Source organism: Bufo bufo, chromosome 10, assembly GCF_905171765.1.
Source record: "Bufo bufo chromosome 10, aBufBuf1.1, whole genome shotgun sequence".
In the NCBI taxonomy this organism is placed as follows: domain Eukaryota; kingdom Metazoa; phylum Chordata; class Amphibia; order Anura; family Bufonidae; genus Bufo; species Bufo bufo.
Window position 1 is genome coordinate 128950612 of NC_053398.1, and position 15068 is coordinate 128965679.

At 43.8% G+C, this 15068-nt stretch overlaps 1 protein-coding gene across 1 annotated transcript in view; it reads left to right on the top strand.

The window, feature by feature from the left end:
• The first annotated feature begins 1246 nt into the window (after nt 1–1246).
• The window catches only part of CPNE7 (copine 7), a 42539-nt gene continuing 28717 nt past the window's right edge, over nt 1247–15068 (top strand). Inside the window, exons 1-2 of the mRNA XM_040410616.1 lie at nt 1247–1426; nt 11048–11230. Coding sequence (XP_040266550.1) covers nt 1247–1426; nt 11048–11230 — 363 coding nt within the window. The remainder of the gene's footprint in view (nt 1427–11047; nt 11231–15068) is intronic.

The window sequence follows — 15068 nt, forward strand, 5'->3', positions numbered from 1 at the left end:
CCAATAAATATATGCTCCCCTAGAAGTAATGCTGAAGCAACAAACCAGTTTCAGAACTGGGCAGATTCCAGGGCTCACTGAGCTTGCGGGACCCATAATGACCTGGGGAAAATATGCTTCATGCTTGGGTAGGTGGGTGAGGAGCGGGCTCTGTCATTCAAGTACCCACATTCACTTGGAGCCAGTCCTGGAGACATGAATGAGCCCTAAGTCTTAGAAGTCATCAGCATTGACTGCATTGTAGTAGAAACGTTGCAGGAGATGATTGTGGCGCAGAAGGAGCCTTGAAACTGATATTGAAATGCTGGGTGAAATGTGTAGCATGCAGCTGAAATATTCCGATTCCTTCTAACATTGCACTTAATAAGCTCTGCAAGGCATTGAGTGAAACAGGATGATGCTAAATGTGGATGAAACATTATTAGGCTGCATTCCCTAATTCCTTCAGAGAAAGCTTGTGCTGATGTGCATCTACTGTGATATGTAATCTAAGCCTGCAGATACATGACAGATATATGTTTTGCCTTTCAGGATCTTTCAAGCTCACTTGTCGGCTCCTTGGTGCATCTTCACAGACAGATCAATCTTCCGCTTGCACAACTAGCGTCCGTTTTAGAGTGTGGTCCATTCCATCCCATCTTCTACAAGGATTTCTCCAATATCTTGGTCATTGAGGGGTGCCAAACCTTGTGAAGGAACCACGTGTTGCCCCCTCATCACTTTGTACATGTACAGACAGTTGGGATCATATCTGAATTGCCTCTTGGGCTTCAGTTGGACCTGGAACATCAAGCAAGTCAACAATGATGGAGGAGCAAACTGGTGTGTGATGTCTTGGTGAACGTAGTTTTGTGCGATTAAGTTTCTAAAGGGCATTAATTTGCTAATGTTGACCTCGGGGGTCATGATAAATAAATCTCTTGTAAAGCTCTTATAGATGTATTACATATTTATATCTTAAGAAGGCCTACATCATGATCAATCAGTGCATTGAGCATTGACCTTTATAGAAAGGCCATTTTACCCTCATTTATAATCCAGGGGCACAAATACATATACAAAACGTGGATCCTTTATTATAGAGGCCTTCAGAGAACTTCCATGGTCCAGATATTCCTTAGAACAGGCATTGCATGGAGAAGGCGCCATCACCCTGACGGTCCTCTGGAAAGCTTATCATTATCATCACCCTTTACTGGTTAATCTCTCATTACAACCTGTTCAGTATCCATTGTATTTTGGCAAGATGATGGTAAATGAGGTTTCAGACTTGGCATCTCCATCTTCTCTAGGAGTTGTCACGGCCACCTGTGTGTCTAAGGTGGAGCTCCGCGTGTGCTGCAAGAATCTGTTGGACCGAGACACACTCAACAAGTCAGACCCTTGTGTCCTGCTACTTATGCAGTCTCAGGGCCAATGGATGGAGGTAAGTGCAAGATGTTATTGTGTCACCACTGTTAGTGTCAGGTCAATATCATGTAGTACCTTCCAGGAAGAACTTCCAGTCGGTGGTTCCTAACGGCTTGAAGGAAAAGGAATGTGGATATTCTGTTATGTCTTAAGATTTGTCTCAAAAACAGAATATAAAACGTAAGCGGTGTGGCAAGGACGGACTGGCCATAGACCCTACAGGGAAATTTCCCGGTGGGCCGATGCCTAGGGGGTCGTCTGAGCCCTCCTCACGGCCACCGGCCGGGTATATAATGATCCGATGCTCTCAGCATCAATAAAGTAGGACCGTTAGGTACTTATGCACCTAACCAATGGCTACAGTTGTCCTTCTCAACTATATCGTCATTCTAAGGACTGTGATACAGTCGAATACTGTGGCAACCGCGCCAGTATTTTTTGCTAGACTGTGGTATTTGGTTCTGCGGGGGCGGTATTTTTGTGCTGCGCTACAGTATTGCTGGCTGTGCCTACTTCAATCACCCCTGGCTACTTATGCTGGCCCTATCTGCCCATGTTGACCCACCTTTTCTCAGTTTGGACCCAACTACAACATAAGGGCCACTTTTAGTTGTTTTTTTCCAGGGCCACTTTAAATTTCCAGTCCGCGTCCCTGCTGTGTGGTGATTGGTTACTATGGGCAACAAAGACAGTTTTCTTTTAGACTGTGAAATTTCCGCAATTTTTTTTGGAAGTTTTTTTTTTTTTTTTTTTTTTTTTTTTACTGTTCTTGTTATTAAGTGGAACCAATGCTATAGGTGATTATAAGATCTCTGCTGTCAGTCAATACATATTTAACAACATTTGTGTTGGTAACTTTGCGACATTTAAGTCCAGCCCATGGCACGCCCAAACCTGACCCAGAATGCCCACGTTCGGTTGGGGTTTGAATAAGCCACACCCATTTTGGGGCCAGATGAAGCCTAATTCACTGGGATTGTTAGCAAATTTGGAATAGGAACATTGGGGGAGATTTATGAAAGTGTCCAAAAGAAAACCTGTCTTGGCCCATAGCAACCAATCACAGCACAGCTTTCATTTTATATAGTGCTCTTCAAAAATAAAAGCTGCGTTGTGATTGGTTGCTAGGGGCAACAAATACAGTTCTTCTTTTAGACAGTTTTTCAGAAATCCACTCTGTTTTTCTAAATTATGGCTGCCCTTATTCCCATAGAGGAGGTCACTCCCTCACTAAAATCCACAATGGAGATCGGCCCTGCATTACTTAGACATTTGCTCCCTCAGTGAGTTCCCGGGCCTGGACTGTCTCTGAAAATTAGGGACAGTCCTGGCTGCAAATTCGGGACTGTTACCAACTATTAGCACAGAGTCCTTTTAGTGTGTAATGTGTGAGGGCCGAACCTACAAATGCCGTCTAAGAGAAAACTGTTCCTGTTGCCCATAGCAACCATTCACAGCGCAGCTTTGATTTTTCAAGTACCTTATTAGAAATGAAAGCTGTGCTGTGATTGGTTGCTATGGGCAAGAAAGAGTTTCATAAATCTCGCTTTAAATAAATGTTCTTTATATTTGACATAAAGAGATTATCCAACCCCTAAAACGACCCCCCAATGCCTGGGCCGCTCGTATAGGTTATACTTATTCTGCTCCCCGAAACCCACATCGTTCGTGATGCCCGCACAGCCGCTGCTGCATCGCTAATGATGCTAGGAAGGCTCGTCCCCGTCACGGCCTGCTATTGGCTGCTCATCCCTGTCGCCAGATGTTTTGATCCACGCAACGGGGAGATGCAGCGGCGGTCGTGCAGGGGTCCGGAGCAACGGGGGTGATGGGGAACAAGGTAAGTATAATGTAGACGAGGGTCCGGGCATTGGGGGGGGGGGGGGCATTATAGGGGTTGGATAACCCCTTTAAGGGTTGACTAATTTATCAAGGGCTGACAAAAAATGGGTTGACTGGACAAAAATTCTCAAAGGACTGGACAAAAAAAACTAAACGCTCAGCTTGTCAGAGTGTCCGTATTCCAGCACTGCATCTCTTGTCCCTGTTGGACGTGTGATGTGTCAGCTACAGGATGTTCTATTCCTACATGTCCCATTGATTGCCTGGCAGTGGTCATGTGCATGTAGATGGCATGTAACGCTTCCAGTCCAGCAGGGACAGGAGCTGTAGCACTGGAACTGGGATGCTCTAACAAGTTTTTTTTTTTTTTTTTTTTGTTTTTTTTTCTTCCTTTCACACCATGTCTAGGCCTCTGAGATTTTTTTGTCCAGTCTCAGGGTACTTTCACACTAGCGTTTTTCTTTTCCGGCGCTGAGTTCCGTCCTAGGGGCTCAAATCCGGAAAAGAACTGATCAGTTTTATCCCCATGCATTCTGAATGGAGAGTCAGTCCTTCAGGATGCATCAGGATGTCTTCAGTTCAGTCTTTTTGACTGATCAGGCTTTTCAGAAAAACGTAGCATGCAGTATTTTTACCTCCGGCCAAAAAGCCTGAACACTTTGACTGAACGCCGGATCAGGCCTTTTTCCCATTGACTTGCATTAACGCCGGATCTGGCACTGTGTGTTCAGTCAAAACGGATCCGGCTTTTGCATGTTAAACCCGAAAAAATGTGAAAAAAAAGTTAAAGTCCATAAATGGCGGATCCGTTTTTTCCAATGCATTTTTTCATTGTGATCAAAATCCTGATCAGGATTCAAATGTAATCCGTTTTCACACGTTTTTCCGGATCCGGCGGGCAGTTCAGGTGTCGGAATTGAACGCCGGATTAAAACAACGCTAGTGTGAAAGTAGCCTCAGACAATCCTTTTAAAGAAACAATCTGGGCAAAACTGATACACTATGTTGTGGGCGGAGCATGAGTGGGTGGAGGGACTCTCACTTTGGTGATCTGAATTCCTATGTCATGCTCCACCCCCTTACTCCATGCACCAGCAATAAAAGTTTATCTTCTTCCTCTTAAAGGGGAATACATGTCAAACAATACCATGGGATCAGGTAAATGATTATAAAAATGAAGGGATCCAAATTTTCTAAAAAGACCCTTTGGGGGGCATTTATGAAGACTGGTGTTCTCATCTTGATCACCTGTGTGCTGGAATGAGATGCATATGCCTCTTAATAAATTAGTCGCATCTCTGTGTGCCAGAAACTCTAGTCTATACCAGCTTAGGGGCTGGCATAGACTTAAAGGCTATGTACACCTTTGGGGGCATTTTTTATTATTGCATTGTACTCATTTTGGGCTAAAAACATTTTTTTCAATTGGTCTTTATAAAAATTTGACCCACTGTCTAAATGCAGCCTTGAGTTTATCTAGCATAAGGATCTGAATTTTCACTCTGTTCCGTCAGGCAGCTGAGCTGACGGCTCCTTAGCATGGATCTTTGACCTTATAAACACTCATTATAGCTCAATTCTCATCTCAAAGATAAGATTGTAGTTTAAATAAGTGTTCATGACCTTTTAGTAATTTAGAGATAAAGGTTATTAGATGACCGGTACAAAGTGAAAATAAAATTAGGATTCACAGGGCTAGACAAACGAATAACCTTTTGTGACAGAACCGCTCAATATTTTTAATAAAAACCAGTTGAAAAAATTATTTTTAGGCCGATATGAGTAAAATACAATCATAAAAAACAGTTGTCCCCGAAGATATACATAGCCTTTAAGTTACGATTTATGTCCATTTCTAGTGTAAGTTATAGTAAATACGGCAGGCCGTTGGAAGCCCCTCCCCTCTCACTAAGCCCCACCTCTTTTCTCACCATGCTTTATCTAACATATTCCCTCCATTGTAAGCACAGGAAATATCATAAATAGTCGAATACTTGAGGAGGCCATTTGAACATAAACCCATAAAAATAGACCTTAGTAGCAAGTGATTGGCTGTGGTCAGCTCCAAAAGGCGTTGTCTTCAGCCTTGAACTGTGGGGTCTACTATGGTGTTAGAGTCTTGACCTATTTGTGGATCCTTTGGTGGGCCAGTCCAACCTTCATACTACTCGGATGTGTTTATATACAGTATATGAGGTGTAATTCTTCTTAAAGGGGTATCCCATGAGTGATGTAAAAAATGATCAGACATCATATAGAACATGGCCATCTCTTTCTAACAAAGCTGGAACCAGCCCTGTACCTCACATGGATCCAGAGATCTCCTCATTCATTGCTCCAATTGCTTTGCTAGATTTTCTTCAGGCTGCCATCTTGGGGGAGGGGGATGTTCTTTTGGCAGCAGCTTTCTCCCTTTCACAGCTCAGGTGGCAGGTGAAGGATTTAACTGTGCATGTGCATCCACCTCAGCGAGGTTGGCAAAGAAACAGGGAAAATAACAAACAGCAGGTGGCACTATACAGAGACATTTTATTGAGTAACTCAGTGGCTATACTAAATTTTTAATTACATGCATTTACAGTATTTAGATCCAGGAGCTGGTTTGAAAAATGTAGAATATTTTTCTTGGGACAACCCCTTTAAAAGAGGTTTTCTGGGGAGAAAATAAAAATGGATCAGAAAAGATTCAAAGTAAAAAAGAGTCTTTACTCCCTTCCACTGAATCCTCATTGCTGCCATTCTGACACTGCTCCAGTCCCTGCTACTCTTCACCTCCTGCCCCAACTCAAAACGCCAGAAATGCAAGTAAAGGCCCACTCGGTCAATCATTGGTCTTAGCAGTGACCCTTCTCGACCTGTGATTAGCTAAGCAGGCTTTTCCTGGCATTTCCTGTGTGTCGAGCTGGGACAGAAAGTGAAGGGCAGCGATGGAATGGCCGTGGTGGTGGATCGGTGGAGGTGAGTAATGCTTCTTTTTATATTTTTAACCCTCTCCAACCTATTTTAAAAAAATATATATTTCCCTGACGAATCCCTAAGTCTGATACAGTACATTTCGTATTGGACTACTTAAATGGACAAAAAGACAAGCGTGTAATATATCACATGCCGGGAATCGCGTTCCTTGCACTGTGCACACAGCCCCTCTGGTTAACGACTGTGTATTGTCGTAAAGCATTACATTATGCCATGTAAACATGAATAATTGCATTAATATCACCTCCTCTGCCTCTACAGTAATAGTCTAGAGTTATTACACGGGGTCCATGAAATGTAATTTTGCATTACATTTAATGTTGTTATTTATGCGTCCTGGTGAAACGAAATAAAAATTAATGAAACAAAGGAGGTAATTAGCGCATTGACAGAACGCTGCTGCCTCCCTAATGCTCAGGACCTGCTGACAAACACCGAGGCTGCTGTTCTCTGGATGCTAATGAAGTATTCTGCTGCCTACCCTTCACAGCAATAAAAATACATGTCCCGTTAAGACAGATTTCTGCCACCTCCCGCAAAGCTCCAGAACAAGTCGGATTATAAAAAACATCATCTTCCACAGCTACAATGGTAATTACTGCTTTTCCAGGACTCCATCTAATAAATATATACATTTGTGTAATGGAGTCTTACACTTTTAAAAATGAGCAGCAATAGAGAGTGGATGCAATTATCTATGACAGACCTCGTCCAGATTTATGAGGTTTAATGGAGTCAGTAGGAAGCAGTAAGGGTCCGATTATTGGGAATGCACATAGGGTACTTTCTTGGTGACTTCCACAGCCTTGGAGTCCTGGAGTCCTTCTAGCATCCACCTTATCTGTCCAGACCAGTCCATGCCACCTGGTTCTTTAAATAACAAGTAGATCAGGAAAATCTGTTGTCTAATGGGTGCAAACCTTCCTTCCTTCTGCTTCCTGCCCCACTATTCACCTTTCCCAGGCTACATGGCAATTCTGTGGTGACCTTCCAGATGTTTTCTTTCTTCACAAGCCTGCCAGTCTGGGTAGTGTGTAGGTTGCTCATCTCTGGGACCCCCATCTTTGGGGATTCCCTGGTCATTCAGTGAACCTATCTAGCCACAAAAATTGGAGATGTAGCCAAGCATGTATGTAGTATGTTGAAGTCTAAGGGCTGGACTGCTTCCTTAAACTTCCATAGACTTTAGTGGAGAGGGCCATGTGCATAAGTGGCCATTGGGAGTTAGGTGGGGTCCCCTGATGGTTGTTCACCAAACCTGTTCAGTCAAGATGAGGTGAAGAGGGAAGAGGTAGCCAGACACGTGGGTGGCTCTTTCCATTGAAGCCTAAGGGAGTCTATGCCTCCATAATCCCAATAGATTTCAGTGCAGCCATAGCTATGGGGTTTACTTGAAATTGGGGGGGAACACATCTGAGATCAATCCAAGTAATTCCACACCATTGATATTTGTGTTATGCTGGCTCTCAGCGTACCATATAATTCAATGTAGTACAGTAAAAACCTGCAGTCAAAGCATGTGTTCTTGGATTGGAGTCATTTACTTTTAATGTCTTTTCCATGTGGCCCAGATCACCATGATGACTTCTTTCAGCCACTACTTGTATCTGCAGAGTTGGCAACACAGATGTCTTTGGCTCTTCACTAATCTGGCATTGTCCCTACCTTTCTCCATAGTGCCTAGTTTGAGGTAGTCTGGGACACACCTCCGATCTCATCATTGTCTCAAGCGGCAGTTCAGAACCAATCATAAGACACGGGTGTGTCTTAGATTACTTAGTTGGGCTCGGATTCTGATTTAGTTGGTTCTGCAATTTGTCCTTTTTTTTTAAAACTTTTTTCTTCTTTTCTTACCGCATTCATGTTTCTTGGAGGTAGGGAGTTTCTACTCACTTGAGTGCCTTCCTGCATTACAAGCAGTGGCAAGACCATGGGCTTACGTACCAAAGAAGCAGACTAAGAAGCAGCTATGGGGTCCTTGGAGAAGGAGCCTATTTTTTGTGGTTCCATACAGGGGTGTCCCTGAAAAAAAAGTAGCACACAAGTAGGGGGGGGGGGGGGGGGGGGCAATACCACAGTGCTGCACAAAATATCACCCCAACTGAACAAAATACCACAATGGAGCACAAAAATACTGCCCCAAAGCTGCCCCTCTGTGGTGGCCATACAGGAGAACACAGCTCTGCATACCTCCAGTGACTTCTTCTCTGACGTAAAAGTTCTCATTCCTCATCTTCTCCATTCAGCCCAGACTGCCATGACAACTTCTGAAGACAGCAATACAGTTCAATTCAGGAGGGAGCCACTGGCCTGGAAAGTAGGTGCCCAGCCTTATTTAATACTGGGAGCATCAGATCTTTATGTACCCGGCTCAGGAGGAGGGCTCAGGCAGCCCCTTGGGCATCGGCTCACAGGGAATTTTCCCTGTATGGTCTATGGCCAGTCCGCCCCAGTTCTATCCCTGTACTCTTAGGTTGTAACAGCCTGTGCAGGATATCCTTCTCTAGAACAATTTCATTGTTAGCCAACAAGGAGGTGAGCAACTAGCCCAAGGGTTACGGGAAGGCAATGGAGGAGGAAATAAATACCAGTCCCTTCTTTTCTAGGTGAAAAAGTAACACCAAAAAGAAAGGGGGACCCAAAGGCGAGTCTAGTCTGATTTTTGCTTTGGGTCTTCTGTGTAATGCTGTACCCAAGGTGAAGAGATGTAGGTCAGTCATCGAGGGAAATATATTTTGCTTTGCTTGTATCTCAGGTTTGGTTTGTAGCTTTTTTCTGATTTCTGAACATAATCGAGGCAAGAATTATGAGAGTCATTACTGTCTTAAAGGGGTTATGCCCAAAAATAATATAAAAAGTTAAAATCAGACATTATATAGTACATGACAATCTCTTTCTAACAAAGCTAGAACCAGCCCTGTACCTCACATAGATCCAGAGATCTCCCCATTCATTTCCCTCTGCCATATTTATTTCAAGCTGGCAGCTCTGGGGAATGTCCTTTCTACTACAACTTAGGGGTCATGTCCTTTCTTCAGGGGTTGCGTCCTACTTCCCCTGTAACCACCACAGCTTTGAGCAGTAGATTTGGCTAGTGGCAGTTGAAGGATAGAACTGAGCACGTGCGCCTACCTCCGAGAGGTGGCCAGAGAAAAAAAACGAAAACAACAAACAGCAGGTGGCGCTATACAGATAGATTTTTATGAATAACTCAATGGCTATAGTGGATTTTTAATAACTTGCAATTACAATAGTATTCAGATCCAGTTGCTGGTTTGAAAAATATTGACTTTTTTGTGGGAGAACCCCTTTAATAAATTCTGTTTACATTTATTCTGCATATGTAATTCAGAAATAATGAATTAAATGCAGTAAACAATTTCTAATCGACTTGCAGGATGACAGGCCGAACTGGTTGGACAGATGTCTTTTTTCGGCCTTATAAACTATATTACTATGCTAATAATGTAAATGGCTGCATCTATGAAACCTATTAAATACATTACAGGCAGTGGGTAGACTGACATTTCCTGCCATATGAATTAATTCAGCGCTAACAGAATTAATGAATGAGTCCCTGGTTATGCGGCAGTCTCAATATAATGCATCGCTATAATCACAGACTCGGTCTCGCTATTTTCCAGAGGTAATAGTTCTTTTTTTCACAGCTGCCTCGCTCATGTAGAGTTCTTGGAAAAATAATGAAATTGTTAGGCTTGTTGTGCCCTTTTAATGCTCACCGACCGAAGTTACCTCGTCCATAGAACATTGGCGGCAGCGTCTGTCATGCCTGAGATATATTAAAACCTATACATCTTCTCTGCTCCTTCTATATTAGTGCACATCACCAAACACACCTTTTATGATTATGTTCATGGGTGTATAAGTAGTAGTCGCGCTAATGTCTAATGCGGCCCAAATGCACTTGCGCAGGGCCGCTCCATTCATTTCAAGGGTCATTCCAGAGATAGCCAAGTACCATGCTTGACTATCCCCGGAATTCCCATAGAAATGAATAGGGTGCTCTGTTCCTTTCAGGGGGATGGGGGAGGGGGGGGGGGGGAGACTGCAGGAGGTACGGGGTCCCTGTTCTCGAGATTGGTGGGGGTCCCAGCAATCTAATAGTAATCCCTTATCTTATGTTTAGGGGATAACTTGAAACAACCGGAATACCCCTTTAAGCAGCCCTCCACAGGATAGTGGGTTCGATCACTGGGACCCTGCCTGGGGTTCCAGAGATCAGGGGGCCGCCTACTTACCATAAAAAAAACAACTAAAGGGAGTGGACATACTGTCTGTGCAGACGGTTCAGAGGCGCCCCTTAGAGCAGGGGCTTAGCAGGCAGCTGGGGCAGAGTCTAGCGGTGCAACAGGGCAGAACTTAGAGAGTTCTGATGGGGGCCTCTTCAGACATAACTTTGCTTGGGGCCCCTGAAATTCCTGGGGCCCCCTGCCTACCATGTGCTATTTATAATACTGGTGTCTTTGTTTGTCCTTAGGCACACACATATATCCTCAGTGTCGGACTGGGGTACCTAGGGACCAGCAGTAAAATTTATTTTGGGGGCCCACCGTACGGATACATTCAAATATAATAAATAATCTAACAAGTTTTTTATATGAACATAAGCTGGTTGATGTGCTGTAAATTGAATATATGTATGTAGTGTACTAAATCTAATGTGTTATGTGCCACTTGTGCAGGGGGTGGGAGACTAGGGGCCAACCTTGCTCAGGGGCCCACCGGGGGATTCCCCTGCACCCCTGTGGGCCAGTCCGAGCCTGTATATCCTTGTTCTAATCCATCTCCCTTCCTACAGGTGGACCGGACAGAAGTCATAAAAAGCAATTTGAATCCTGTCTTCTCCAAAGTGTTCACAGTGGATTATTATTTTGAAGAGGTTCAGAAGCTACGGTTTGAGGCTTACGACATCCACGGACACTGCAGCATTGGCTCAAGGGATGACGACTTCTTGGGGGGAGTGGAACTTACTCTGGGACAGGTAATGATGCATCGACTGGATGTTTTTAATGTATTTTAATAAGGCATTCATTGTTGGACTGAGGTCCATCCTCCTTCATTGTGGACTCCGAGGTCCATTCTCCGGCTCTACAGGACATGCGTGGTCCTCTTTTTATTGCATTGTTGTCTTTGTTATCCACATGACATATCATCAGTAAGATCCAATGAATTGTTTGTGACTCACCCCATAAGAAACAGTCCTTAGTGACAAGTGATTGGCCAAAAGTAATCTCCAAATGAGCTTGTCTTGTTGGGCTTGAGCCCACTGTAGCATCTTCTGTTACTCTGGTGGACCAATATGACTATGGAGGCATCAGCCCACTTGACTAAGCCACGGATTTTAGGGCATTTGTAAGTAGAGACTACATGGTGATATCATCTGCCTTCTTAGACATGTTGATTTCTGATTGTCTGAAAGGACATCCATCATGTAATACTTATATCCATAATGGGGCAATGTGGTTAACGCTGGATAAAATTGGTTGTCCAGTGGGGAAACTGTTGTATGTAATGGGCTAAAAAAAATAAAGGAAGCAATACTCACCTCACTGATCCTCCTCTGCTCCTGTTCCGAGTCCCCGCTGTTCTCTACTTCCTGGTTATGTCTTGACAGACTTGAAAAACCTGCTCAGCCAATCACCAGCGATTGACTGAGCAGGCATCTCCAGGCATTTTCCATGTGTCGAGACTGGACCAGGAAGTAGATACCTGTGGGGACCAGGTAAGCACGGGACCAGTAGAGGTGAGGTGTCACCTCTTAAATTTTTTTAACCTGTTCTGAATCCTTTGCACATCCTTTTTCCCCTGCTGGACAGCTCCTTTGACCAATGATCGGTGAAGGTCCCCTTCCCCTCCAGAATTATGATACTTAATCTTTTTATAGCCCAAGGAAGGAACAATCACTGTTGGACCAATGCTATCAACAATGTTCAAAACCAGAATGCTTAGCTTTTTTTCATAGGGGCATTGTAGGCTTTGTCTTGTTTTTGAAAACTGACCGTCGCCTGGGACCGCAGCAGCTTTTATCCACATCCGTGTTATCTGACCCAACCACCATTCCAGTCACTCTCATACATCTCCATTCACGTCAGTCTCCTTGGAGCTGTCTTTGTACTAACCTCTCATCATCTCCTCAATCCATACAAAGCCACTTATACCTTGCACTTAATGCTCTCCACCTGTGTCTCCACTGCACAAACATCTCCACTAATGCATCATTTCCTATTCAAAGCCTTGATGTCTCTGTAATGCAGAGTTATTTAACTCCATACCACCCGCTCTGTATTGTAGTATTCATGGCGAAATTTAGGAAAAAAAAATTAAAATTGTAAAACCAGGATGGACTGGCAATAGAGGCTACAGGGAAATTTCCGGGTGGGCTGATGCATAGCAGGCCACCAGCGCCCTTCTTCCAGGACCATATACATAAGGACCTGACACTAACAGCATCGGGTCCATAAGGACCTGACCCTGGTAAACATCAGGACCTTCAGTAGTGCGGAGGTGGAGCTTATAAGGCTTACCAGTGACAAGTCTTACTGAGTTAGCTCCGCCTCCTGCCTCTTCTGAGCAAGCAAGACAGGCTGCCTTGCCTGTCTTGCTTGCTTGGAGTTGTATGTGGTGTGGTGGCCTGGAAATCCATGTCGGCTTCGACAATATATCGGTAGTTTGATTATTATCATCAATTGATATGCTGTCCCTGCCTATGAGGTCACTGTTCCTAAATTAGTACAGTTAAAATACGACCAGCATCCATTTTGTTGGTTCTCCCTTACTTCTTGTAGAGGCATGGACCACCCTATGTAAAGCCCCTATGTATGGTCTAATTTGATGGACAACTAAAATCAAAGGCTACCTACATACTTGACAGTGTTGCCAGTAAGTTGCCTCATACATTGGTGATATCCATGCATATTATTAATATAATATAAGATTATGCATTATTTAGGAGATGCTCTGCTTTGGGTCCATGGAGAATAAGCTGATCACAACGTGTCCTCCTGCTAGGACCTATGTAATTTGTGGGAAACCTAGCAGTAAGTATTCCATTTTCCTGCAGCGCCACCACAGGGGAAGTAGAGAATTACACAGTGCTTTTTCAGATCAATAGGTTATCTATGTAATGCAAAACAAGACTTGTCCTCCAGAGTGAGAAACGCTCTTTGTCCCCATTCTCCAAAAGCTGGGAATCCTGAACATAGGATGAATTCCCTAATAGGTATATGGGGTTTCTAAACTGGGCATACAGCTTAGTAGAAAAAACCAGAAAGAAGACCTATATAAAAAGATTCACAAAGACTGACATATGGTCTTCGTGAAAAGTCCATCAGAGAAAAACAGGACAAATTTATTGAGAGACGAATTGTCTGGCAGTAGGGGCAGGGCTGAATCACGTATTTTGTTCTTGCTCGATCTTATCATAGTTTACCATTGTTCCTGAGAGTTCTCTCATCCTTACCCATAGTTCTCTGTTGGTTTTGCCAATATCGAAGCCCACATGGGCAATGGAGCATGTCTGGTGTTCACTCATTACATACTTTTGTCCAAAGCCATCTATGAACTTATTTGCTGTTTTCAACACCCCTACACATTCTACTAGAAAGAAGCCTTGGATGGCAAAGGAATTTTAGTTTTTCCTTTGTATGAAAGATACCAGAAGGTTTGAGATCATTGTCTACTTTCTATAGCCTGATAATGAGTCAATGTTAAGGTGTTGACTGGTCTGGTTAGAGATCTTCCAAGTGTTTGTTGAGGATATCTAAACTTTCACAGTAGTTGATGACTTTATTCCTAGAAGTGAAGCATTTTTGTTTGGGAAGTAGGAACCATTCACTGTCTGTGTATTTTGTCTTTTTTGCTCTTTGTTACAATAGTCTAGATTTCAGTCCTCTTGGTCTTTCGCTTGTTCACAACCAGACACAGTTTAGCTGTTTTTAGATGTGTTGATTTCACAGCTAGAACTTTGTTGTGCTAGCGCCATGATTTGTATGAATAAGGCCTCTTTCACACGACCGTTGTGTGCACCCGTGGCCGTTGTGCCGTTTTCCGTTTTTTTTCGCGGACCCCATGACTTTCAATGGGTCCGTGGGAAAAATCGGAAAATGCACCGTTTTGCAGCCGCATCCGAGATCCGTGTTTCCTGGCCGTGAAAAAAATATGACCTGTCCTATTTTTTTCACGGCCAAAGGTTCACGGACCCATTCAAGTCAATGGGTCCGTGAAAGAACACGGATGCACACAAGATTGGCATCCGTGTCCGTGATCCATGGCCGTAGGTTACTTTTTATACAGACGGATCCGAAGATCCGTCTGCATAAAAGCTTTTTCATAGCTGAGTTTTCACTTCGTGAAAACTCAGAACCGACAGTATATTCTAACACAGAGGCGTCCCCATGGTGATGGGGACGCTTCTAGTTAGAATATACTACGAACTGTGTACAAGACTGCCCCCTGCTGCCTGGCAGCACCCGATCTCTTACAGGGGGCCGTGATCAGCACAATTAACCCCTCAAGTGCCGCACCTGAAGGGGTTAATTGTACTATCATATCCCCCTGTAAGAGATCGGATGCTGCTAGGCAGCAGGGGGCAGTCATGTACACAGTTTGTAGTATATTCTAACTAGAAGCGTCCCCATCACCATGGGAACGCCTCTGTGTTAGAATATACTGTCGGAAATGAGGTTTCACGATCTAACTCATATCCGACAGTATATTCTAACATAGAGGCGTTCCCATGGTGATGGGGACGCTTCAAGTTAAAATATACCATCTGATTGGAGAAAACTCCGATCTGATGGTATAAAAGGGACTCCAGACTT